General features: G+C 41.2%; 1 protein-coding gene across 3 annotated transcripts in view; it reads right to left on the reverse strand.

The window, feature by feature from the left end:
* Positions 1–1030: 1030 nt before the first annotated feature.
* ARHGAP40 (Rho GTPase activating protein 40) overlaps positions 1031–26069 on the reverse strand; it is a 137848-nt gene continuing 112809 nt past the window's right edge. For 2 of the 3 annotated variants that reach the window (XM_069752334.1, XM_069752333.1), the window contains exons 8-15: positions 17702–17779; positions 13068–13227; positions 11143–11225; positions 10354–10560; positions 8867–9001; positions 8058–8218; positions 4789–4844; positions 1031–1651 (exon numbers count right to left, since the gene is read on the reverse strand). In XM_069752334.1, coding sequence (XP_069608435.1) covers positions 1545–1651; positions 4789–4844; positions 8058–8218; positions 8867–9001; positions 10354–10560; positions 11143–11225; positions 13068–13227; positions 17702–17779 — 987 coding nt within the window. In that variant the 3' untranslated portion in view covers positions 1031–1544. The remainder of the gene's footprint in view (positions 1652–4788; positions 4845–8057; positions 8219–8866; positions 9002–10353; positions 10561–11142; positions 11226–13067; positions 13228–17701; positions 17780–26069) is intronic. The other variant, XM_069752335.1, reaches the window with a different exon arrangement.

A 26069-nucleotide genomic window follows, 5' to 3' on the forward strand; every position in this document is an offset into this window, starting at 1 on the left:
CTTTACTCTACGTTCAGTCAAATGCCACCCCCCTCCAAATAAGGAAGAATATCCCCAGACCTTAGATCGCAAAACCTCCAGTTATTATGATAAATCTGTGCTTCTTGTGAACGGCGAAGCTATTTTTGGGGAGGGTGCAGTTATTTCGGATAGGTTCAGCCGTGGACCAATCTGGGTTGCCTGGCAACAGTGAGGCCTGCACTTTGCTGATAACGGAGGCATCATTTCCATGGCTGAATGGCTTGGAAGCAGAGACGCTAATCAAGGCACTGAGCACGACAGACAATTTCAGCAACATTTCAAAAAAACCCTCTGGTCATAATGCACGATGGAGTTTGGGAGGGAGGGAGTATGACGCCAAGTGACAAGTGCTGCTGACATTACAGGGGACAAAATGTCCGACATCAGCAGTCATTCAAAATGGATGGCAGCAAGTGAGCAACGAAGTCGGACGCCGAGCTGCATGTAAATAGGAAAATGATCTGCAGCGTTGTATAATCTGTAGCGGTGCGAGTATGGGCAGCAATAGGGTATTGTTATGGAGGAAATCTTGTCTGCTGATACACAGGATGGTTTGGCTGCCGTAGCTCCAATCTCACGTCTAGTACAGGATACCAGAGAATAACAATTACTACTAGTATTTCCCAAAAATCCAATAATGAAAAAGTAAAAAAGCAAGAACAGAACAATTTAGGGTAGAAATCATATACTTTAAATGCACACAGATGTGATAAAATAGAAATCAGATAAGCAGGAAAGGGGTTAATGCCTGTATGCGGTGACACCTCCCCCCATCATCTCTAATACACCCCATTAAAGGCTTTTGTTCCCCAGCAGTTCAGGCTCGCACTGATGTCATAATTACAGTCATTTTGTAGTCGCATACAGCTGTCTGTCCTAATCCACACGAACCTCTCCTCTCACCAAGGATGATGTATTCATACAAACCAGGGATATGGAAAATAAGAAAAAAAATACATGTAAAAAACACACACAAAAAAGAAGGCAGTTTCTTTGTTCTTTTTTTTTTAATAAATGTTCATTATTGTCATGTTTTAATCACTGGATATTAAATACAGATGTAACAAAAACTTGATGTAAAAAAATAGACTAGCTTGTAATCAACATATAGAACGAACGTACATCATGATACATACACGAGGAGAAGACAGAAGGTTAAAAAAAAAAAAAAAAACAGCATACAAAATACAAAAGGGAGGAAAGCGCCGTCTAGTGGAGAAGAACTGTAACATCACTCCGTTAATCCAAATTAACCATTCACATTTTAGAGTTATTGAGGAATACTTCCACGTAAATGTTTGAAGTGTGGAAATGATGAAAGCATCCATTACTTTTGATATTCAAGAAATACATTCTTACATGGTCCTATGATCATACTGTCATGTGGCAGAGAATCTTATATACACAGTCTTGGAGGCAATATATGTAGAACCCCGCTAGATTAGACTCCAAGTCTTTAAGTTGAGTGCTCCATTTCTCCAGGGTTCGGCTGTCCAAGTTATTTCCAAAGCATTAACTGGTCCCTATAAAGTAGTTGTTGTTGGGGGGCTTGGTTTAATCACCCATTCTCCATTTGGATTGGCATTGTACAAGTCCAATAAATAGGTATCAGGATCCAAGCAGTGTTCACCTAAGTAGAAAGACATTAGATATGTTACAGCTTCCCATTACCTCCAAACGTACAAAGCCTAAAAGCTGGCAATAAACATTAGACTTTAGTTGGCAGATCCTGCAGATATTGTGAAAATCTGCAGGCAATCTAGTGCCGGTGTCACCTTCCTGTCATTCACAAATTCACAGGAAACGGTAATACAACAGGTTGGATATTCAACTTTTAGATTTTGTTTTAGAATAATAAGCAATATTAAGGAGGTATGGCAGATATGCATTTCCTCATATTGAAAAAAAAAAAAAAACTGCATCTGGCCAAGAAAAATTGTCATGTTTATGGGGACGGTAAACACTGTTCAAGTAATCTTTTGTTTCTGCATTCATAAAGCAGACCCATCACTTCTGAAAAAGCCCGCACAAAGGGAAACAAGATGAAATAAGTCTTTTCCCAAATACATATTCTTAAAAAAAAAAAAAATCAGATGATTTCCCCCAGTATAAGGCCGGTTTCACACGTCAGTGGCTCCGGTACGTGAGGTGACCGTTTCCTCACGTACCGGAGACACTGACTCACGTAGACACATTAAAATCAATGTGTCTCTGCACATGTCAGCGTGTTTTCACGGACCGTGTGTCCGTTTGGAAAACACGGAGACATGTCAGTGTTCGTGGGAGCGCACGGATCACACGGACCCATTAAATTCAATGGGTCCGTGTAAAACACGTACCGCACACAGATGTTGTCCGTGTGCAGTCCATGTGCCGTGCAGGAGACAGCGCTACTGTAAGCGCTGTCCCCCCCACGTGTGGTGCTGAAGCCCCATTCATTTCTTCTCTCCAGCAGCGTTTGCTGGAAAGAAGGCATGAATAATCTTTTTTTTTTTTTTTTTGTTTTTAAAATAAAGTTGCTGGTAATCTGCCACCTCCCACCCCCTGTGCGCCCCCCCGCTGGCATTAAAATACTTACCCAGCTCCCTCGGTGCTTACATCCTCTCAGCGTCGCTGCTTGTCTTGTATGAGCGGTCACGTCGTGCCGCACATTACAGTGATGAATATGCGGCTCCACCTCCCATAGGGGTGGAGCCGCATATTCATTACTGTAATAAGTGGCACCACGTGACCGCTCATACAGGAAGAGCTGCGATGCTGAGAGGATGTAAACGTCGAGGGAGCTGGGTAAGTATTTTAATGCCAGCGGGCGGGCGCTCAGGGGGTGGGAGGGGGCAGATTACCAGCAACTTTATTTTAAAAACAAACAAAAAAAAAGATTATTCATTCCTTCTTTCCAGCGAACGCTGCTGGGAAGAAGGGATGAATACCAGCTTCAGCACCGCATGCAGGGGACAGCGCTTAACTCTAGCGCTGTCTCCTGCACGGTCCGTGTGGTCCTCAGTCGGCATACGGCTGCCGCACGTGTGCCACACTGATGTTCAACATAAGCACATGGACACGGATAATTCCGGTACCGATTTTTCCGGTACCGGAATTATCTGGACGTGTGAGACTGGCCTAACAAAGATGCAGATTTTACTCTCGCCTTACCAGGTCGAGTGCAAATCTAGGGATCTGCCAGAGAAGAGGATCTCACAGCATGCAAGTGGTAAATGGTGCTCAGATGTTAGAGAATTGGTCCTGTTTGGTCATTTTAGAGAGTTCCTGCTTTATAAAATTCAATAGAAGAATCGATTCACCAATTTTCTGATAAAGTTACCACAAGCAAAATTCAAAAGTGATAAATTAATTCACCAATGCACTCCAAATTATGTACAAAAAAAAGGCCACAAAAAACACACTGGATATTTTTACTCAGCTTGATCACTAAGAGCCTGAAATTTACCCAATTCAGAAAAGTGTTTCATATCATCTATTTAATTAGATGTCTTGGTGTATTATACAGCGGCTATTAAATTGTTAGTCTGCAAAAGGAGGGCAAGGTTGCTTCTAAAAGGTTAAAGAGGTTATCTAATGAACAAAGTTCATCTTAATCAATGGATCTTGAAACTGGATGTGGTTAAAAAAAAAAAAATGTTCCTGTGCTGAGATGATCTTATAAATGTGTCCCTGCTGTGTACTGTGTAATGGCTGTGTCTGACAGTCCAGGGACATGGTCTGATCATTCCTCCCCTGGCCAGGAGATGTGTTAACAAAAAAAGTGTACAGACAAGGACAGCAGAGGATCACAGATGATTCTTTCCTTGAAGAAAAACATTTTTAAAAGCTGGCAGGGAAATGTTTTACCTCACAAAACGAAATAACGGTGATCCCATCTTGTGCTATCTGTATACTCTTTTGCTTCCTCCCCTGCCCAGGAGCTGTGGTATGATCAGACCATGTCCCTGTGCGGTCAGACACAGCCATTACACAGTACACAGCAGGGACACATATATAAGATTATCTCAGCACAGGAACATTTTTGTCAACACACCCAATTGTGGAAATTATTATTATTCCAAGATCTATTGATTAAAATCAACTTTAAAAATAACTTTTTTTTGGTGGGAAAATCCCTTTAACCTATTAGAAGAGTAAATAGCTTCTTATAGAAGGTTTTATCTACAATGGAGGATATATGTAGCTGCTTGGAAAAGAGTTAATCGGAGCCCCTTACTACATACATGCAAGTCCAGCAGCAGACACACTGAGTAGCTTTGACAGGTTTTCCCTTTGTAACACCTTCTATACTCATCCTCCTCCTGCTGCTCCATAATACACAGGATTCCATCTTGCATCGCTTTATACATCACTATATCTAGCATACCAGCAGATCAAAACTTCCCTGTGGTTACACACAATCAATCGGTGGGCTTATTCACTTTGCATTGGTATCAACACTGAGCCCAATCATTGGCTGCAGCGGTCATATGCATTGATGTTGTGACATCAATGCTGGAGTCTCTAAAAGACCGGAGCATAAGGGTAAGGTGTTGCAGGGCAGGGGGAGTAACAGTGGAGTTTATAATTTTCACCTAAGCTGATGGGAATATCCTTGTAAACCCCTTTAATTCTGGAAGTGCACATGCAATTTGTGGAAGTTTTTATGTAGTTTTTTTAGTCTCAACTCTTCTGCTTTCTATCGACTCATGTGCTTGGCTCCAAAACAGAAAAATTATATGCACAGTTCTAGCCAAAACCATAGATGAGATGGAAAATACTTACAAATATTTCCACCAACTTCATAAAATTCCAGGTTGGAAGATCCAAAGGAACCATTACTGAAAGATGAGATGAGAAGAGAAGGCCAGTTAATGCAATAGGTAGGGTACAAATAATAGTGAAAAACACAAGCATGATGATCAACTGATATACAGTAACAATTACTCATGTAGCCAGACCAAAAATTACTGTTCAACTAGGGGAGACGCCTGGCATACAAACTTAGGCCACCAGACAAAAAACTGCTCCCATGGGAAACTAGGCGATGAGTTTTGTCATCAGTTTTCCTTCAATTACTTTTTCTACTAGGGTAGGAGTCATAGGATGGGCATATGGAAAGCAGCTCTTTTGTTGTTATGGAAATTAGAAGGGTTAAAAGTTTATCAACAATTTCTCACTATTCCAACAAAAAATTTTTACAAACAGTTTTTTAAGGAACCACATCACATTTTAAGTGACCTTGAGGGGCATAAATGACAGAAATTATGCAAAAGTGACACCATTTTCAGAACTGCACCTCTCTCTAATTCCTCAAAACTACCGTACATTGAAGAATTTTATTAAAGGAATGTGGAAAAAAAAATAAGAAAAGGTTACTTTTTCCTCACAAAAATGTTGCTTTAGTCCCAAATTTAGCATGTTCACAAAGGTAAAAAGGAGAAAATAGACCATACAATTTTTTGTGTGCAAAAGCTGTTGTTGGAAAACTACTATTTTGGAGAACAGCAGGGCATGGAAGGAAAGGAGCAGCATTTGACTTTTGGAGTGCAAAATTGGCTGGAATTGATAGATGCCATGTAGCATTTGCTGAGCCCCTGATGTGCCTAAACAGAGGAACCCCCCCACAAGTGGTCAAGGTTTGGAAACTACACCACTCAAGGAACACATATCGAGGTGTGGTGACCACTTTAAACTCACAGGTGCGTCACAGGACTTTATATAGTTGAGCCATGAAAATTAAACATTTTTCCCACAAAAAGGTTCTTTTAGCCTCAAATTTTTCATTTTCACAAAGATAACAGAAAAATATGGACCACACAATTTGTTGTGCAAATTCTCTCGAGTACACAGATACCCCATATGTAGTGAAAAGCCGAATGGGCATATGGTAGTGCTCAGAAGAAAATGAGCCCTGATTGAATTATGGAGCACAATTTTGGCTGGAATAGATTGCAGACACCATGTCACAGCTGAAGAGACCTTGCCATGACAAAAGAGCAAAACCTCCCACAATTGACTATTTTGGAAACTACAGCTTTTGTTGAATTCTTCTAGGAATTAAGCATTTTTAACCCTCAGGCGATTCACAGAATTACGTTGGGCTGAGTATGGTAATTGTAAAATTACCAATTTTTTTCCACTGGAATGTTGCTTTGGCCCCAAGATTTTAATTTTATAAAAGAATAATAGGTGAAAATGAACTGTACAATTTGTTATGCAATATCTTCTGAGCACGCCAATACCTCACATGTGCTTGAAAACTACTTTTGAGGCACAGTGCAATGCTCAGAAGGGACGAAGCACCATATTGAAGTTTAGATTTTGCTGGAAAGGTTGGAGGGTGCCATATCACATTGACAGAGCCCCTGAGCAGCCAGAACAGCAGAACCCTCAAAAAAGTGACCCAGTTTTACAATCTACACCCCTTCCCAAAGAATTCATCTAGGAGTGCAGAGAGATTGTTGACACCACATGTGCCGCACAGAATTTTATACCACTGGATGGTGAAAAAAGAATAATTTAATTTTTCCCACTAAAATGTTGTGCAATTTCTCCTGAATGCGCCAATACACTACATGTACCTGGTAACTACTTTTTTTTAGGCACAGTTCAAAGCTCAGAAGGAAAGGAGCGCCATATTATAGTGCAGATTTTATGGTTATGGTTTTCAGGTGCCATGACCCATTTGAAGAGCCCCTGAGATGACATTTCGGACATTTTCACTTCTATAAACTGTATTACACTATTACACAATATAGCAGAATGCAGAGTGAGTCGGCAGTGCAATCCATTAGTGAACTAGTTTTACAGTAGAGTTTATAACTTATCTCTTTCTGAACCATGTTCTGAGCTTAATTTATGACCTATTGAACTGACATTTAATCATAAATCAGATTAGATGGGTTCAGAAGGGAGAGGAAGGCTACAAACCCTGCCGTCAACATAAGCTCATTGATAGATTCAACGTTAACTTATACTACAGGCCATTCTGTACTGTGATACAGAGGCGGCAGAAGTGTAAAAGGTGTCGGATCCCAGAATTCCAAGCGGCGGAAATTCACCGACCTCCATATTGGGACACCAAAGTGATGGGTGTCTCAATATGGAAACTGCTGGTGGTACCAGCCTCTTGAGCAGTGCCACCAGTGGAACAACGTCGCACCACACACACACACACACACACACACACACTGTATATGCCGTATGCACCATACACACACACACACACTGCACACACCGTACGCAGCCACTTGCGCGGTACACCGTCGCGAAAACGCCGTGATCAGCCGAATGATTCACTGACCGCTGCCATCTTTGTACAGGAGGAGCGCATGCGCAGTTTTAATGTGACTGCAGCTATCTGTCTGCACAAAGATGGCGGTGATCTGATTTACTGCGCCTGTGCAAATTCCGCGCAGACACAGTGAATCATTCTGCTGATCCCTGTGGCAGATGCACGACGTGTCTAGAGGCAGAGGAAGCCGGTCACATTAAAGAGGTTTTCCCACAAAGGAAAGTTCATTTTAAAAATTGTCTGTCTGACCGTGTGCGAAGCATACCACATCTCCTGGGAAGGGGAGGAAGCAAAAGACAATACTGACATTACAGCAGGGGATCACAGAGGATTTCTTTTGTCAGGTAAAATATTACACTGACTGCTTTTAAACAATATTTTACCTCACAAAATGTATCCTCTGCAATCTCCTGCTGTAATGTCAGTATTGCCTTTGAGGGGAGAACACAGCACAAGAAGGAGAAAGACAGCAGACAAGGGGGATAGCACATGGGGTAGAGACAGGTCAAAGAAGAGCACAGACAGGAGAAGTCAGCACATGGGGAAAGAGAGAGTGGATAAGTGGGTGAGCACATGGGGAGAGAGATCCTCAACACTGCAAAGACTGCCCCCATCGTGACATTACCACCCTCCCAATGCGATAGCATCGGGCCTCCATCTAGTATATTGGCCACACATACATAAATACATACTCACACATATAAACATTTTTAGAATCTTTACACAAATTCTTCTGAGGGACGTATAAGGTTCGTACCATTTGATTAGGCCCATGGTGCTGACCATTTGCCAGCTGCATTGATTCACATGTTCCTGGAATTTCTTTAGGACATCTGCAGCTTGTGTGCCCTCATTCAGTTGGACAGTCAAGGAGTCCTTCACAAACAGAGATGCTCGAATCTTTACTTGTTTACAGGCCTGACAATAAGACAGACAGAAAATAATGGTTTTATTTTATTAGAATTTGTGAATTTCAAAATTAAATATGTAATTCTAACATGTACTCAATAGTGAAAGACAAAATTGTGAAAATATCGCTGCTTGTGTTCCTTCAAGGTGTCGTCTTTCTACAAAGCATTACAGAGTCTACTCAGGTTTTACCTGGTTCTAGCCATATCTCGGGGAGCAGAATGATTGGTTATCTTAACTATTACTGACAAAGTTAGCACTGGACTTGAACAAATCTGTCTAGTTATGATGTGATATGACAATGGAATCCTGTGTCCTTAACCATAAGGGTATATTCACATGCAACAGATTTGTTGCAGAAATGTCTTGCACTGAAAACACATAAAATCCATTTCATTGGGGTTGTTTATGCACTGTATAAGAAATTCAGAAACTCCATTCAGATTAATAGGACTGTGTCAAACTTCAGTGTCAGAAATCTGGGAAAACTAAATGATAATAGTTGTGGGAGCCATGAAGAAGGTCATGTAGGTACTTAGTGCATGTATAAAAGATGAAGGTGGTCATGTAGGTACTTCGTGAATGCATAAAAGACAAATAAACGTATGAAAAAAATGTAGCATGTGTCGTTGAGGAGCCCCCAATATATCTACCCACCTCTGTGTGGTTTTTCTCTGGCCTTTCCTTATCAATGTTGATTTTTCGAAGGAAATTGAGGAGCCGTCGTTCATTGGATCTCTTGTTGGTGTTCTCATTCAGCTTTCGGACCTGAGACAGCAAGAAGGTGGGTACCTAAAAATATAAACGCAACAACATAATGGAATAGTACATAAATATCCAAACACTAAAACTAAACTAAAGACAAATACAAATCGAGAAAAAGACCAGCACATGCAGGCTAGTGTGAACAGGCACCAACCAAAAAATATATATGTATTAAAACAATAAAGGTTGCACCATGATTTACCAAGAATGATAACTCTAGAACATTGAAGATGCATTACGGTCATGGAAATGGAAAAAAAAAAAGCGCAATTTATGGGTCCACTCCTGACCCATAAATTTTAGGCTTTTTTGCCCAGGAGAGGTGACAAAATAGGACAGGGACACAACTTTCGATGGATACCTTGACATAGCATAGCACACATCCATTGGCCCATTTTTATGTGCCAAGTACCTTCTTTTCTACTGTATTTATATAGCAATTTTTGCAGATGAATATTTCATATATACATTTTATAGCTTTTTTTTCCTTTTTTCCCCCATTTTCTCTGGCAGTAATGCATCTTCAATGTTCGAGAGTAATCATTTTTGGTAAATCATGGTGCAAACTTTATCGTTTTTCAACTAAACTAAAGACTGACATAAATCCAAAATCCGTTTCAACCTACAGATATTTGAACTGAACCAAAATAGACCAGAATAGAAATTGGGTTCAAAGCATCCGCAAATGATTTTTTAGAGAAAGTGAGACTATGGGCAAGACGTCGTCCCCCACGTTTCTCAAACTGAAAGTACAGAAAGCCCACGTAACACGACCAAGATAATACTGCAAAATAGAATACTGCCATATGGTACCCATATAAAGTTCAGCTCCCAAACAATGACACGAAACACAGCTGAATAATACTAAATGGCTTTGTCATTCTCTGTGGGTTCTCAACCTTTGGGAGTCCCCTAGAAAACATGGACCACGTGAATTTGCAAATTTCTAGACCTCATATAGTCCCCACCCTACCTCTGATATCACATATTAATAGAAATAAGCAAGACTCACCCATCCTCCTTTTACCCAGTATAAAAACATGGTTCTGGACCATTTCTCAGCAGAATTTGTGGCTCAAACGAGATGCAACATGATAGTTGTAGAACACAGATTTTTTTCTACACACTTCTCACTATTATAGCCACATGTATGACAGTGTAGGTGGTAGGATCCAGTGATCACGCTAGACTTAATATAAAATGATTATGTAAAGGTCAACAATGTCAAGGTCTGTGGGCTACTCCAAGCATGGCAATGTCTTACATACTTTTATATATTACGTGGGATTTCATAAACATTCTTAAGAGAAAAGTCAGTAATATAGAGCCACTTACATGAATATGATTATATACATTCATACATACTAAAGGGTACTCACTGTCCATAACAAGTCCTGGTAGTGTACCATGGCCATGACTAGGCCAGCCACCCCCTCTGCATGCTGCTTCTCTCCACCTTCTTGGCTCCTGCAACTGCTCCCTCTATAGAGAAAAAGGTTAGGTGCCATGATGGTGGCAATGTTCCACAGCGACATAAGGTTACGTTTTTCATGAGAAGCCACTTTATGGAGAAACTCTAGCAATGCCTACAAGTTAGGGGAATAAAGATGGTATGGTTACTAAAAGCAACTGCACAAAAATACATTGTACACCAAATAAATGATCATTCATTCACTTTCAAGAATATCCTGCCTGGAGAAAAAATTCTGGAGCAGCTTTGCTCAAAATTTAATACTATTCTGTTCCTCGGCTATTTTTCCTGAATGAATTGACAATTGAGTGTTACTATTCCCCATGTCAAAGAGGTTGTCCAATTGGACCAATGTCAGACAGTAAGTACAGAGACCCAAATTGTAACCTTTGTTTATATATTTATAGGAGAAATAACCGAGGAACGGCACAAATGGAAGACCTAAGAAAAGATGCTCCAGAAAGGCTACTTCATGAGGAATTACTAATACAGACATGTCAAGAGAGCCGACTGGTCCCCTAATGGTTGGGGAAATAATATTCCTTTTAATGCAACTTTATTTTGAACATTGTAGAAGAAAGTATTTTGTGAACCCAAATACAAAATCTATAGAACTTTCAACTCAAGAACGGAGACTGTAATGCTGTCGGGTGAACAGATCAAGGACAGATGGTGTCAAAGTATAAAAGAATGCTACCTTTAAGGTGCTGCGGTTTGCCTCTGGAAGCACCAAGATAAGTAGGTTCAGAGCTTGGAGTCTTTGCTTTAAGTTAGTGATTTCTACATGAAAGACACAACCGTTCAGTTTCTCCATTATATAACACACAAGCAATTATTAAAAAAACAAAAAAAACAATGACACAACCAACAAAGACAATATGAGGCAAATATGCGAGATTAACCAGTTCTCCCATGCAATGATTATAATCACAGGTTTGATCTTCTTTACACACCACATATTGTGTATGCTGCAATTTCTTCACATAACGGTGCATTATCACAACCATATAACACCATCGGACACCACCCAGACTCGTTGACTTAAATCAGTGTTTCTCAACTCCAGTCCTCAAGACCCACCAACAAGCCATGTTTTCAGGAATTCCATAGGTGATGGAGTTAATGCTGGAGCAGATGATGAAATTATCACCTGTGCAATACTGAGAGATCTTGAAAACTTGACCTGTTGGTGGGTCTTGAGGACCGGAGTTGAGAAACACTGACTTTAATGGGTCTATTCAGATATAACTGAACCAAATAAACAAATGTTTAGGGTGTAGGTGGCCACATGTTCAATAAAAATGCATACAGCCTTTATTAGACATTATTAAAAGACGATCAAGAAATTGCGTACAAAAAAACATAAATATAAGGTAGAGGAATCTCCTCAGACATAAGGAAGTAATGATAATGAAAAAGAAAATAATCATACAATACAGAGTAAATATAAATCCATCCCAATTAGAAAACAGATTCCACAAATGGCAAAAGTTAGTGGTATAACAGTGGCTTACTTACCATACACCCAAAGCATGTTGCGCCATGGATTCATCCTGGGTGGGTGTAGTGCTACACCCAAGATAAAGCAGTTGTATAACGTGCGTCGGGTGTATGGTGGATGAGCCACTGTTAGACCACTTATGTATGAAAGAGGCAGTCAGCTCACCTTAAGTTGGACGCTGACATTGTTTCTCTTCCTGTTAAACCACTAACTTTGGCATTTATGGAAATGGCTTTCTTATCAGGGTACTGTAACTTTTTATCCCCTACTATTTATATTTACCTTGTATTTTACGATTAGTTACATTGACGTTGTTTTTACTTACTTTTGTTGGAGGATATTCCTATGCTTCATAATTAAATATGTATATTTTTCTCATATGCAATATCTTCATATCTTCAATATTTTCTCCATGTGTCTGTGTATGTTGGAATTTTTTTATATGTATTTTAATGGCCTCTAATGAAAGCTATATGCATTTAATTTTTAACATGCGACTACCTACACACAGCCTCCACATTTGTTTTCTAAGTATTGTAATTATATATGCATTGACCTCAATTTTTCGCCCTGGGCCACTGCCCCTTGGTTTTTATTAAGACATCTGTTAAAATGATAGATCCAAGAATGAGATCTTGAAACTCAGAGTATATCCTATTCTGATTAGTTTATGAGCATTCAAATAAGATACACTTAAAGTGTCTGTGTAACTACCAATTAAAAAGAAAACAAAAAAAAAAAAAACGCGTTGCACTTGGATATTTCACAAAGAAAGAGTCATTCAGTAACATCCCATCCATCTCAGGTCAAACATGATACATAAGAGGAAATGGAGATCAAATATTGGGAGGAATGTTGTTGAAAAACATGCCTTAACAAGCTTATAAAAGGAAGGCCACACACAAGACTGCCAGACTCCTCTGGAGCAGTGCACCTCTAAAAGAAAAGATCCCAGCATGTTCAACCCCACTTTATAATTCAGAGGTTACACGTACCATCAATATCAGACTTTACAGAGCAACACATCATTCGACAAAGCAAATATGAGGAGGGAGTGTCCAGCTCACAAGAGCAACGAATCTATCAGGGAACATGGGGAGACACAAACCGGTATAACTCACTCTGTACAGCAGTGAAGGCAGGTAGGTATTCAGCAGTAAGCAATGGAGCTGGCAGCTCTCGGAGGAAGAGCTTCAGGAGCCCAGCAGCATCATGTGGATTAACTTCATCCCAGGAAACGAGGCCAGCATAAAAATTTTTCTCTAGACGCTGCTGTAAGGACTAAAGTGAATCCAATATAAAAAAAAAAGATAGCGAAATGATCAAATTATTATCATATAATAACAATATGAGAATATATAGCAGATCCACTTCCTGGCTGCTACACTGAAGCTTTATAAGGGGTGTGTTGGGGGGGCTAAATTATGCCCTGCATCCCTTCACATTCCTTCCTAATAAAGCGGGTACGTTTTATGTGCAAAATGGTGTGTTATGTGGTACTTTTTATTGTGTAGTAATATGCTAAAGAGTGCTATGATTGTATACTGCGTAAGTTGTGTTTCTTTATGGACTAGGGATAGAGATCGGGAGATATATTGTTAGAGTAAGGTTTAATAATAGTAATGAGTAATATACGGTTTAGTGGGGGGCACTGTAGAGTAGGATATAAGCTAGAGTTAGGATGAGAAGGGGATTTCAGTGTTAGGAGGGGCCAAAGTAGTGACAGATGTGACACTTCCTGGTTTCAGTCAGAGTATGGGATGAGGTGAAGTGAGGTTGCTGAGGTAACAAGTGTGAGAGAAGTCCAGTGGTCCAAGGCCTTGAGGCCAGAAATTATATGGACACGAAGGGAAAAGTGCAGCGAGGAAGTAATAACAACTAGGTTCAGTGGGAAATACCAAAACGTCCGAGACCTACAGTATGGAAAAGGTTGGAAAGCGCCATCCTTGATCTCACCCTCAGAGGGCAAAACGGGTGGGTAATCCCAGGCATGAACTAGTGAGGCTAGTCGGGACGCTGCAGTACCAGAAGGTACGGTACGGGAATAAAGAACCTCACAGACGAAAGGATCTAGAATTACACAGGTCTGCGACTAAAAAGCTGTTTGATTATTTTCATCTAATTTCCATGTATTTTGGTGTGCTGAAAACGAAAATAATATTGAAAAAAATCCTGGACGTCAGGATTTGCCACAAAATGCAAAATTCTCTTCAAATTTAGTATATTTTTTTTCAATTTTTGGTATTTTTGTATCTTAGGGTTTTGAAAGTCAAAATTACTATTCATTAATTCACATCAGTGCATTGAAGATATACAATGCCAAAAAATATAACTTTCAAAGAAAAGGACTTTCAGAGTGAGCTAATGAAACCAGCATCAAAATGTTGCAAGCTGAACGAGCAGGCTCTGACATGCTCGGGCTTGATTCAATTGTTTTATCTTGGTTCTCGCCTGTTCACTCTTTTTCATCTCAGTACATGTTAGCTCGTCATATTCAACCGTGTTTCCCAAAATTAGCATTATGGCTCAGCGAAAGTGTATTAATTCGCCTGACAGTTTCTGTTACATTTGTGGTGAATATACAGGTTGAAGCAACAGCTGAATATTACAAACTTTGTGAAAAAAATTATACTTCGCTTATTTCGGACTAAAGCTTGGAGATCAAGATAAAGCTTGGGAGCCTCATAAAGTGTGCAAACGGTGTGTTGAGGACCTCAGACATTGGTTCAAGGGTAAGAAAAAAGCTTGCCGTAATGAGATTCCTATGGTATGGCGAGAGCAAAAGAACCATAGTGACGATTGTCACTTTTGTTCATGCGATGTGAAAGGGTATAATTCAAAATGGAAGCATTCCATTTCATACCTCAATATTCACTCAGCAATTCATCCCATCCCCCATGGCACAGATATACCAGTACCCAAGGCCCCTGCTACCTTGGAAGAGATAATTAGCTCTGATGAAGGTGGAGTCATACCTGAACCAGATGATGAATCAAGTTCTGACTTTGAAGATGATACAAGACCAAAATTGTTTTCCCAGGAGGAGATGAATGATTTGGTAAGAAACTTGAATCTTCCCAAAGATGCCGCTGAGTTACTCGGATCAAGGCTCAAAAGCAAGAATTTATTGTTGCCAGAAGTGTCTTTTTCATGGTTCAGACATCGTGAAAACGAGTTTGTTCCTTACTTTGCCCAGGAAGATAAGTTGGTTTATTGTATCGATGTTGAAGGTTTGATGGGTCAATTCAAAATCCAATATGATGCAGCGCAATGGCGTCTTTTTATAGATTCTTCAAAAAGAAGTCTCAAAGAAGTTTTACTCCACAACGGCGGTTTTTATGCTTCCATCTCTGTAGGTCATTCTGTACACCTCAAGGAAACCTACGAGTAGTACTTGGAATTGGTTCTTCGTAAACTTAAATATGAACGGTTGGTAAGTGTGCGGGGATTTGAAAGTCTTGTGCGTGCTGCTCAGGCAACAAGCTGGGTATACCAAATACCCTGTTTTTCTGTGTTTATGAGACAGTCGACACTGACAAAATCACTGGACCAAGAAGAATTGGCAGCCGAGGGTGCTCACAGTTGGTGAAAAAAATGTCCTCCGAGAAACTTTGGTTCCTCCCCATAAAGTTCTTCTACCACCTCTCCACATAAAATTTTGATTGATGAAGCAATTCCTAAAATCACTTCCAAAAGATGGAGAATGCTTCAAATACTTGGTCACCAAGTTTCCAGATGTCTCGGAGGCAAAATTGAAGGAAGGTGCGTTCATCAGACCAGACATTAGAAGGCTTATAGCTGATCAAGAGTTTATCAATACCATGAAAAATATTTAGAATCGATAGTCCTCAGTGGTTGATACCTTTTAATGGCTAACTGAAAAGAAGGTAACAAATTTCGAAAGCTTGCATTTTGTTACCATCTTTTCAGTTAGCCATTAAAAGATATCAACCATTGAGGACTCAATTCTAAATATTTTTCTATCTACTGGCTAACACGGTACCAAGATATATTTCTTTCCTGTATCAATACCATGACACATCCTCCAAAAGAAGGGTGGTTTGCATTTAAAGAGGTCGTAGAGAAATTTTTAGGCAATAACAAAGACCCGACTACAAAAAAATCGTCGGACGAATGCTGAAAGCATTTCAAGCTTTAGGTTGCCTGATGAGTTTCAAAGTGCATTTCCTCCATTCCCACCTTGACAACTTTCCTGAAAAGTTGGGAGCTGTGAGTGAAGAGCAAGGTGAACGATTCCACCAGGACATTAAAGAGATGGAAAGAAGATACCAGGGAAGATGGAGCATTACAATGATGGCAGACTACTGTTGGATGCTTCAGAGAGACATTCCAGATGCTACTCACAAGCGTAAATGTACCAAGAGAAGCCTCACAGGGTTGAAGAATCGATGTTCGTGTGTGTTAGTGAGCTCACTGCAGTTAAAAAATTATTTTCATAAAACATTTGTAATAAATTAATTTTATGAGTCTATTTTCATTTATTTTGAGGAATTGTCTTATTTAACATAGTAACGCTACGTTCACATTTGCGTCTTTGGGCGCAGCGTCGTCGACGGATACCGACGCATGCGTCATGCGCCCCTATCTTTAACATGGGGGGCGCATGGACATGCGCCGGTATGCGTTTTGAAGCGTCGTTCGACGCATGCGTCATTTGGGCGCCCCAGACAGGGCGCGGCCGACGCTACATGTAGCATTTTGCCTGCACCAAATTTCCGAACAAAAACGCATGCAACGCACTTGCGTCATACATGCGCCTTAAAAAACACATTAGTGTCTATGTTAAATGCATAGGGCGCAGGTGCCTGCGTTGACCTGCGTTGCACAACGCATGCGCCTTTTGAGAAAAATCCCATTGATGAAGTTTCTAGACAGTAAAAGCATTTTAGGACAACGCATGCGTCAAAAAACGCTGCATTGTGTATATGCGTTTTGAGTTGCGTCAACGACGCTGCACCCAAAGACCCAAATGTGAACGTAGCTTTACTTAAAATTGTCAGAAAACGTGATGCCCTATGACAAAACGGAGGTCATTTTCGGATTCAGCGCACTTAAAAAAAATAAAAATAAAGATTACGTGAAATAACCAAAACAGCTCTTGAAAAAATTTTTTTGCAGACCTGTGTTGAAGTTTACTGTGCAGTGCCCATGATTGAACTGGGCGTATGAAGTACAGCTGTTTTGTAACAAAAAAAAAAAAAAGAGCTTGGACTTTGTTATTCAGTGTATTTATAATTTCTTCGCAGGGTGCGCTGAAACAGCCACCCCTCGCCATGTTTATCACCCTGGCCACCTCACAGCTTCATGATCAGGTTTGCAAATGTGGCTGTTAATTACATTGGTCTACAGCCAGGAAATAAATATCAGAAATCTAGATTAATTGAACATCTCAATCTCCGCTACAATGGTAAATGAAAATAGTTCATACTGTTACACTCACTCAGGGTGGTATGGCCAAGGGATTTAGGCTACAGCTCTGGCTCTATTCTAAGAAACAGCAAGTTATTTTATTTGCCTACACAAATAGGATGCTTTAAAAGACAGATGGCGAGAAACTGATTCCAGTGGACATACCACCATGTGCACTTTGCTGGAATAGCACAGGCACCATACATGGAAGGGAATATTAAATTTAACAATTAAAGTATGAAACATACCATTAAAAGAGCAAAAGCATAGCATACTGAGATGTAGTGCCAACCTGATGTACTAGAACATTACAAAGATTCTTTACCTTCATTCGTGCCTGTGACCCACAGATTCTTAAAATGCCCTGTAGCTCCAGACCATTCTTTTCCAGACAAGTTAGAATCTGCAAGACAAAATATAGTAATAGTTATACTCCATGTGATAAAAACACCTCAATATTGATCTCTACTTTTAAAGATAAGGAGAATCATGTATCAAAATTGCTTTAGAGAAAAAAGTAGTCATTATTCCAACAGCAATCGATCAGATGTCCAAATGTAATGATATACTCTATTTTGTATGCATTGTTTTCTTTTTAAAGTGGATCTGTCACCTCACCAAGGTTATGGTATGTAATCTGAAAGCAGCATGACGATACAAAGGTATCAAAGACCCCCGATACCAGCAAAGTGGCAATTAGTAATACACTTGCTGTCATTTTCATACAATTATAGTTTTATCTGCTGCACATCTATCAGCTCTCTGAATACTGAGCACTGTATACCCCCCACACATACTACGGATTGTGTATAGGCAGAAAGCTAACAGTTTAACCCTGTAATGACCAAGCCAATTTTGACCTTAAAGACCAGGCCAAATTTTACAATTCTGACCAATGTCACTTTATGTGGTTATTAGGGTTGAGCGACTTTTACTTTTATAGGATCGGGTCGGGTTTTCAAAAGTCGGGTCGAGTAAAATCGGCCGATCCTATAAAAAAGTCGGGGTCGGGGTCGGCCGAAACACGAAACCCAATGCAGTGCATTGGGTTTCCTATGGTTCCCAGGGTCTGAAGGAGAGGAAACTCTCCTTCAGGCCCTGGGATCCATATTTAAGTGTAAAATAAAGAATTAAAATAAAAAATATTGCTATACTTACCCTCTGACGCGCCCTGGTACTAACCGGCAGCCTTCATTCCTTAGAATCAGCGCGTGAATGACCTTAGATGACGTCGCGGCTTGTGATTGGTCGCGCGACCGCCCATGTGACCGCTCGCGCGACCAATCACAAGCCGCGACGTCACCGAAGGTCCTTCAAGCGCTGATTCTTAGGAAGGAAGGCTGCCGGAAAGAAGCAGGGCGCGTCCGAGGGTGAGTATATACCTAATAGGAAGCAGTCATATCGGCATTTTTTTTTTCACTTTTGAAAAAAAAAAATTAAAAAATTCTAACCGCAACCCTAATACAAGCCTAACCTCAACTGCAAAAAATGGAAAAAATATACTTTAGAGTTTTTATCCAACTATAGGGATGACAAAGGGGATTTGATATACTATTTTTTTTAATTTTGATCACTGTGATAGGTTCTATCACTGGGTACCAGTCAGCAGACCTCGGCGAGAGCACTATGCATGTGCCCGCTATTTTTTTTTTCTTCCAGGAAGATGATGCTGGGTCAGAGGAACCAGGGGATGGTCTCGGAGGGCATTATTTCTCTCTCTTCTGACATATAATAGAGTTCTGGTAATTGCACTGAACCCAAGAATAAAGTTGCCTTATCACGTATACCAAGCCAGGTACAGCGTAAAAATAAGATCTAATTCTTCACCAGCTGTTGATTTTTTCATTCTGCATCCTAAAGATCGCAGTAAGGCTCGACACACATCTACTCTTTGCTCTAAACTGAGTGCTTACACCGGGGTTTCCGTGTAATTCTGAAATGTTGCATAGTTTGGTCGCAGAAGAAACTTGTGAGAGTAAATTGTATGCGGTAATTCAACTTTTATTTACACAGAACATGAGGTACATGCATCAGCTTCTAAATACAGCATAACAGGAAGTCTGAAAGGACCTTTTACCAGAGAGAAAGTGAAACCATAGTACAGCAAGTATATACATTAAATTCAACTAAGCAAATAACAGTAACAACATAGTCATCTACTGTCAGAAGGAACCAGCGGTGTAAGATTCCCTATAAATCGGGCAGAGATAGTCACTCCTGCTTGTTTCTGGAAAACACCCATGGAGTTTAAATAGTCACTACACCTGAAGAAAAATTCCAAAGGGTGTATACATTTATGAAATGGGGTAACTTGAGGGGGATTCAGCTCTTCTAGCACTTAGGGCTCTGTATTTTGAGTCTGCAAACTATTCTAGGAAAATCTGTACTCTAGGAGGCAAATAGCTCTCCGTCCCTCCAGAGACTTGTTGTGTGGCTAAGCAGTACTGTACAGCCACATACGGGGTATTTCTACATACAGCAGACACTGTGTGACAAATTATAGTGTCCTTTTCACCCATTTCCAAATGTCAAATTTTAAATATCTGTTGCTTGAACAAAATTAAATAGCCCATCCACACCACCACCCTCTAGTGATTTTTCAGGTACCACTCCAGGATAGATGCAACAACGTGTTTATTAAATTTCCAAACAATGGCCCCAGTGTGGATATTTGCACCTTAAAATACTGGGTCTTAGACTTTCTTCAGTTAGGGTTCGACAAAGGACTAATATCCCAGGAATATCTGGGCCCGGAGTGATAGAAACTGGGATTCTGCTTTGAGAAGAAAACTTTTTCAAGATCTTGAGATATATCGCCAAAGTTAACAGCTTTCTATTGTTCTGAATTATAGAAATAACAGACTAAAAAAAAAAACCTGAAGTTGAAGGTCTTGTCTTGTTGGTAGGAGTATTGGATCTTCTAAAGACATTTGCTTCAACAAGGAAGACCAGCTTCTTTTAGGCCAGCAGGGAACTATTAAAATCATCGTAGCCGAGCTTTCCTGGATTTTCTCAATACTCTTGGTATCTTCCTCAGTTGGCTTGTCTGTTGGGTTTAATGAAAAGAACTCTTGTCTTGGGTTTCTTCCTGGATCAAACAAGTCTATTGCGGGATTCCCCAGCGTTGTGTTAGTTGAAGCATGACTTCCTCGTTTAAGGTCCACTCTGAAGGTTTTATTGTCTATTTGGAAATATGCCACCTGATTTGTTTATCCCTTCAGGTGCACGACTCTGATCGACCTGACTGTGTCTTCTGCCGAGGAAAATATTTTTTTCTGATAGCCACTGGAGATGATGGTGACTTGGTCCTCACTGATGAAGGAAATAAACTGTAGTTGAATTGTCCAAAAATATTCTAATATGCGGATCTTACAGGTGTGATTGGCCTTTTTCATAGTGCCTCCCACATTGCCCCGAACGCCCTGTAAATTGAAGACCTGTCACGTATTGATGTGGACCATATCCCCTGAAGGTACCATCCTTCTATGTGAACTCCCCAGCCACTGTGACTTGTGTCTGTAGTGATATTTACACATGGCAAGATGATCCAGGGTTTTCCTCTCTTGAGATTTGTTGCTCCGGTCCACCAAGACATAGACTCTTGCTTCACCTGATAATATAATCCTTCTGTCTAGAGTGGCCTCTTTGCCATCCCAGGCTAATAGAATTTCTCTCAGTAGGACCCTTGAATGGAATTGACTCAATTTTTAAAGAACATCCTAAATAGGCACTGTAAGCGGTTTATACCTTGTGGGAATAAAAGGACAAGAAATAGGTAAAAAACTCAATGTGGCTAAACAAAGAAGTAAGAGGGGCAATTAAGAGTAAAAAGAAAGCATTTAAACTACTAAAGCAGGATGGCACCATTGAAACTCTAAAAAAAAAAATCTATAGGGAGAAAATAGGTATTAGTCATACCGGCAGGGGCGTAATTACCGCAGTTGCAGAGGTCGCCATTGTGACCGGGCCCATCTGGTCAGGGGCCCAGAAGAGGTCCGAAGCACCCGACATCATGTTGCAGTGCAGGAGATTTCTCCCTCACAGCAACAGTCCGAGGCGTATCTATAGGGAGGGGTCAGCCAGGGCATGTGAGAGAAAGGATTCGGAAGCAGCTCTGGTCAGCACGGTGAGACAGACCTTCTCCTGAGCTCTGCAGCCCCGGGACAGAAGGCAGGGGGGAGGTGCGTGACAGGCAGAGCTTCTGTAAGCAGGAGATGCTGAGGAGCTGCACATTTATATCAGCCTCACCTTTGTGTGTGTGATCTGTAGTATGTGTGTGTGTGATCTGTAGTGTGTGTATGTGTGTGATCTGTAGTGTGTGTGTGTGTGATCTGTAGTGTGTGTGTGTGTGATCTGTAGTGTGTGTGTGTGTGATCTGTAGTGTGTGTATGTGTGTGATCTGTAGTGTGTGTATGTGTGTGATCTGTAGTGTGTGTATGTGTGTGATCTGTAGTGTGTGTGTGTGTGATCTGTAGTGTGTGTGTGTGTGATCTGTAGTGTGTGTGTGTGATCTGTAGTGTGTGTGTGTGTGATCTGTAGTGTGTGTGTGTGTGATCTGTAGTGTGTGTGTGTGTGTGATCTGTAGTGTGTGTGTGTGTGTGATCTGTAGTGTGTGTGTGTGTGATCTGTAGTGTGTGTGTGTGTGTGATCTGTAGTGTGTGTGTGTGTGTGATCTGTAGTGTGTGTGTGTGTGTGTGATCTGTAGTGTGTGTGTGTGTGTGATCTGTAGTGTGTGTGTGTGTGTGATCTGTAGTGTGTGTGTGTGTGTGATCTGTAGTGTGTGTGTGTGTGTGATCTGTAGTGTGTGTGTGTGTGTGTGATCTGTAGTGTGTGTGTGTGTGTGTGATCTGTAGTGTGTGTGTGTGTGTGTGATCTGTAGTGTGTGTGTGTGTGTGATCTGTAGTGTGTGTGTGTGTGATCTGTAGTGTGTGTGTGTGTGATCTGTAGTGTGTGTGTGTGTGATCTGTAGTGTGTGTGTGTGTGATCTGTAGTGTGTGTGTGTGTGATCTGTAGTGTGTGTGTGTGATCTGTAGTGTGTGTGTGTGTGATCTGTAGTGTGTGTGTGATCTGTAGTGTGTGTGTGATCTGTAGTGTGTGTGTGATCTGTAGTGTGTGTGTGATCTGTAGTGTGTGTGTGATCTGTAGTGTGTGTGTGATCTGTAGTGTGTGTGTGATCTGTAGTGTGTGTGTGATCTGTAGTGTGTGTGTGATCTGTAGTGTGTGTGTGATCTGTAGTGTGTGTGTGATCTGTAGTGTGTGTGTGATCTGTAGTGTGTGTGTGATCTGTAGTGTGTGTGTGATCTGTAGTGTGTGTGTGATCTGTAGTGTGTGTGTGATCTGTAGTGTGTGTGTGATCTGTAGTGTGTGTGTGTGTGTGTGTGTGTGTGTGTGTGTGATCTGTAGTGTGTGTGTGATCTGTAGTGTGTGTGTGATCTGTAGTGTGTGTGTGATCTGTAGTGTGTGTGTGATCTGTAGTGTGTGTGTGTGTGATCTGTAGTGTGTGTGTGTGTGATCTGTAGTGTGTGTGTGTGTGATCTGTAGTGTGTGTGTGATCTGTAGTGTGTGTGTGATCTGTAGTGTGTGTGTGATCTGTAGTGAGTGTGTGTGTGATCTGTAGTGTGTGTGTGTGTGATCTGTAGTGTGTGTGTGTGTGATCTGTAGTGTGTGTGTGTGTGATCTGTAGTGTGTGTGTGATCTGTAGTGTGTGTGTGATCTGTAGTGTGTGTGTGATCTGTAGTGTGTGTGTGATCTGTAGTGTGTGTGTGATCTGTAGTGTGTGTGTGATCTGTAGTGTGTGTGTGATCTGTAGTGTGTGTGTGATCTGTAGTGTGTGTGTGATCTGTAGTGTGTGTGTGATCTGTAGTGTGTGTGTGATCTGTAGTGTGTGTGTGATCTGTAGTGTGTGTGTGATCTGTAGTGTGTGTGTGATCTGTAGTGTGTGTGTGTGTGTGTGTGTGTGTGTGTGATCTGTAGTGTGTGTGTGATCTGTAGTGTGTGTGTGATCTGTAGTGTGTGTGTGTGTGTGTGATCTGTAGTGTGTGTGTGATCTGTAGTGAGTGTGTGTGTGATCTGTAGTGAGTGTGTGTGTGATCTGTAGTGTGTGTGTGTGTGTGATCTGTAGTGTGTGTGTGATCTGTAGTGTGTGTGTGATCTGTAGTGTGTGTGTGTGTGTGTGTGATCTGTAGTGTGTGTGTGATCTGTAGTGAGTGTGTGTGTGATCTGTAGTGAGTGTGTGTGTGATCTGTAGTGTGTGTGTGTGTGATCTGTAGTGTGTGTGTGTGTGATCTGTAGTGTGTGTGTGATCTGTAGTGTGTGTGTGATCTGTAGTGTGTGTGTGATCTGTAGTGTGTGTGTGATCTGTAGTGTGTGTGTGATCTGTAGTGTGTGTGTGATCTGTAGTGTGTGTGTGATCTGTAGTGTGTGTGTGATCTGTAGTGTGTGTGTGATCTGTAGTGTGTGTGTGATCTGTAGTGTGTGTGTGTGTGTGTGTGTGATCTGTAGTGTGTGTGTGTATGTGTGATATGTAGTGTGTGTGTGATCTGTAGTGTGTGTGTGATCTGTAGTGTGTGTGTGTGATCTGTAGTGTGTGTGTGTGTGATCTGTAGTGTGTGTGTGTGTGATCTGTAGTGTGTGTGTGTGATCTGTAGTGTGTGTGTGTGTGATCTGTAGTGTGTGTGTGTGTGATCTGTAGTGTGTGTGTGTGTGATCTGTAGTGTGTGTGTGTGTGATCTGTAGTGTGTGTGTGATCTGTAGTGTGTGTGTGTGTGATCTGTAGTGTGTGTGTGATCTGTAGTGTGTGTGTGATCTGTAGTGTGTGTGTGATCTGTAGTGTGTGTGTGATCTGTAGTGTGTGTGTGATCTGTAGTGTGTGTGTGTGTGTGTGTGTGTGTGTGTGTGTGTGATCTGTAGTGTGTGTGTGTGTGATCTGTAGTGTGTGTGTGATCTGTAGTGTGTGTGTGATCTGTAGTGTGTGTGTGATCTGTAGTGTGTGTGTGTGTGATCTGTAGTGTGTGTGTGTGTGATCTGTAGTGTGTGTGTGTGTGATCTGTAGTGTGTGTGTGATCTGTAGTGTGTGTGTGATCTGTAGTGTGTGTGTGATCTGTAGTGAGTGTGTGTGTGATCTGTAGTGTGTGTGTGTGTGATCTGTAGTGTGTGTGTGTGTGATCTGTAGTGTGTGTGTGTGTGATCTGTAGTGTGTGTGTGATCTGTAGTGTGTGTGTGATCTGTAGTGTGTGTGTGATCTGTAGTGTGTGTGTGATCTGTAGTGTGTGTGTGATCTGTAGTGTGTGTGTGATCTGTAGTGTGTGTGTGATCTGTAGTGTGTGTGTGATCTGTAGTGTGTGTGTGATCTGTAGTGTGTGTGTGATCTGTAGTGTGTGTGTGATCTGTAGTGTGTGTGTGATCTGTAGTGTGTGTGTGATCTGTAGTGTGTGTGTGATCTGTAGTGTGTGTGTGATCTGTAGTGTGTGTGTGTGTGTGTGTGTGTGTGTGATCTGTAGTGTGTGTGTGATCTGTAGTGTGTGTGTGATCTGTAGTGTGTGTGTGTGTGTGTGATCTGTAGTGTGTGTGTGATCTGTAGTGAGTGTGTGTGTGATCTGTAGTGAGTGTGTGTGTGATCTGTAGTGTGTGTGTGTGTGTGATCTGTAGTGTGTGTGTGATCTGTAGTGTGTGTGTGATCTGTAGTGTGTGTGTGTGTGTGTGTGATCTGTAGTGTGTGTGTGATCTGTAGTGAGTGTGTGTGTGATCTGTAGTGAGTGTGTGTGTGATCTGTAGTGTGTGTGTGTGTGATCTGTAGTGTGTGTGTGATCTGTAGTGTGTGTGTGATCTGTAGTGTGTGTGTGATCTGTAGTGTGTGTGTGATCTGTAGTGTGTGTGTGATCTGTAGTGTGTGTGTGATCTGTAGTGTGTGTGTGATCTGTAGTGTGTGTGTGATCTGTAGTGTGTGTGTGATCTGTAGTGTGTGTGTGATCTGTAGTGTGTGTGTGATCTGTAGTGTGTGTGTGTGTGTGTGTGTGTGTGTGATCTGTAGTGTGTGTGTGATCTGTAGTGTGTGTGTGATCTGTAGTGTGTGTGTGTGTGTGTGATCTGTAGTGTGTGTGTGATCTGTAGTGAGTGTGTGTGTGATCTGTAGTGAGTGTGTGTGTGATCTGTAGTGTGTGTGTGTGTGTGATCTGTAGTGTGTGTGTGATCTGTAGTGTGTGTGTGATCTGTAGTGTGTGTGTGTGTGTGTGTGATCTGTAGTGTGTGTGTGATCTGTAGTGAGTGTGTGTGTGATCTGTAGTGAGTGTGTGTGTGATCTGTAGTGTGTGTGTGTGTGATCTGTAGTGTGTGTGTGTGTGATCTGTAGTGTGTGTGTGATCTGTAGTGTGTGTGTGATCTGTAGTGTGTGTGTGATCTGTAGTGTGTGTGTGATCTGTAGTGTGTGTGTGATCTGTAGTGTGTGTGTGATCTGTAGTGTGTGTGTGATCTGTAGTGTGTGTGTGATCTGTAGTGTGTGTGTGATCTGTAGTGTGTGTGTGTGTGTGTGTGTGATCTGTAGTGTGTGTGTGTATGTGTGATATGTAGTGTGTGTGTGATCTGTAGTGTGTGTGTGATCTGTAGTGTGTGTGTGTGATCTGTAGTGTGTGTGTGTGTGATCTGTAGTGTGTGTGTGTGTGATCTGTAGTGTGTGTGTGTGATCTGTAGTGTGTGTG

This window comes from Ranitomeya imitator, chromosome 2 (genome assembly GCF_032444005.1).
Source record: "Ranitomeya imitator isolate aRanImi1 chromosome 2, aRanImi1.pri, whole genome shotgun sequence".
In the NCBI taxonomy this organism is placed as follows: Eukaryota; Metazoa; Chordata; class Amphibia; order Anura; family Dendrobatidae; genus Ranitomeya; species Ranitomeya imitator.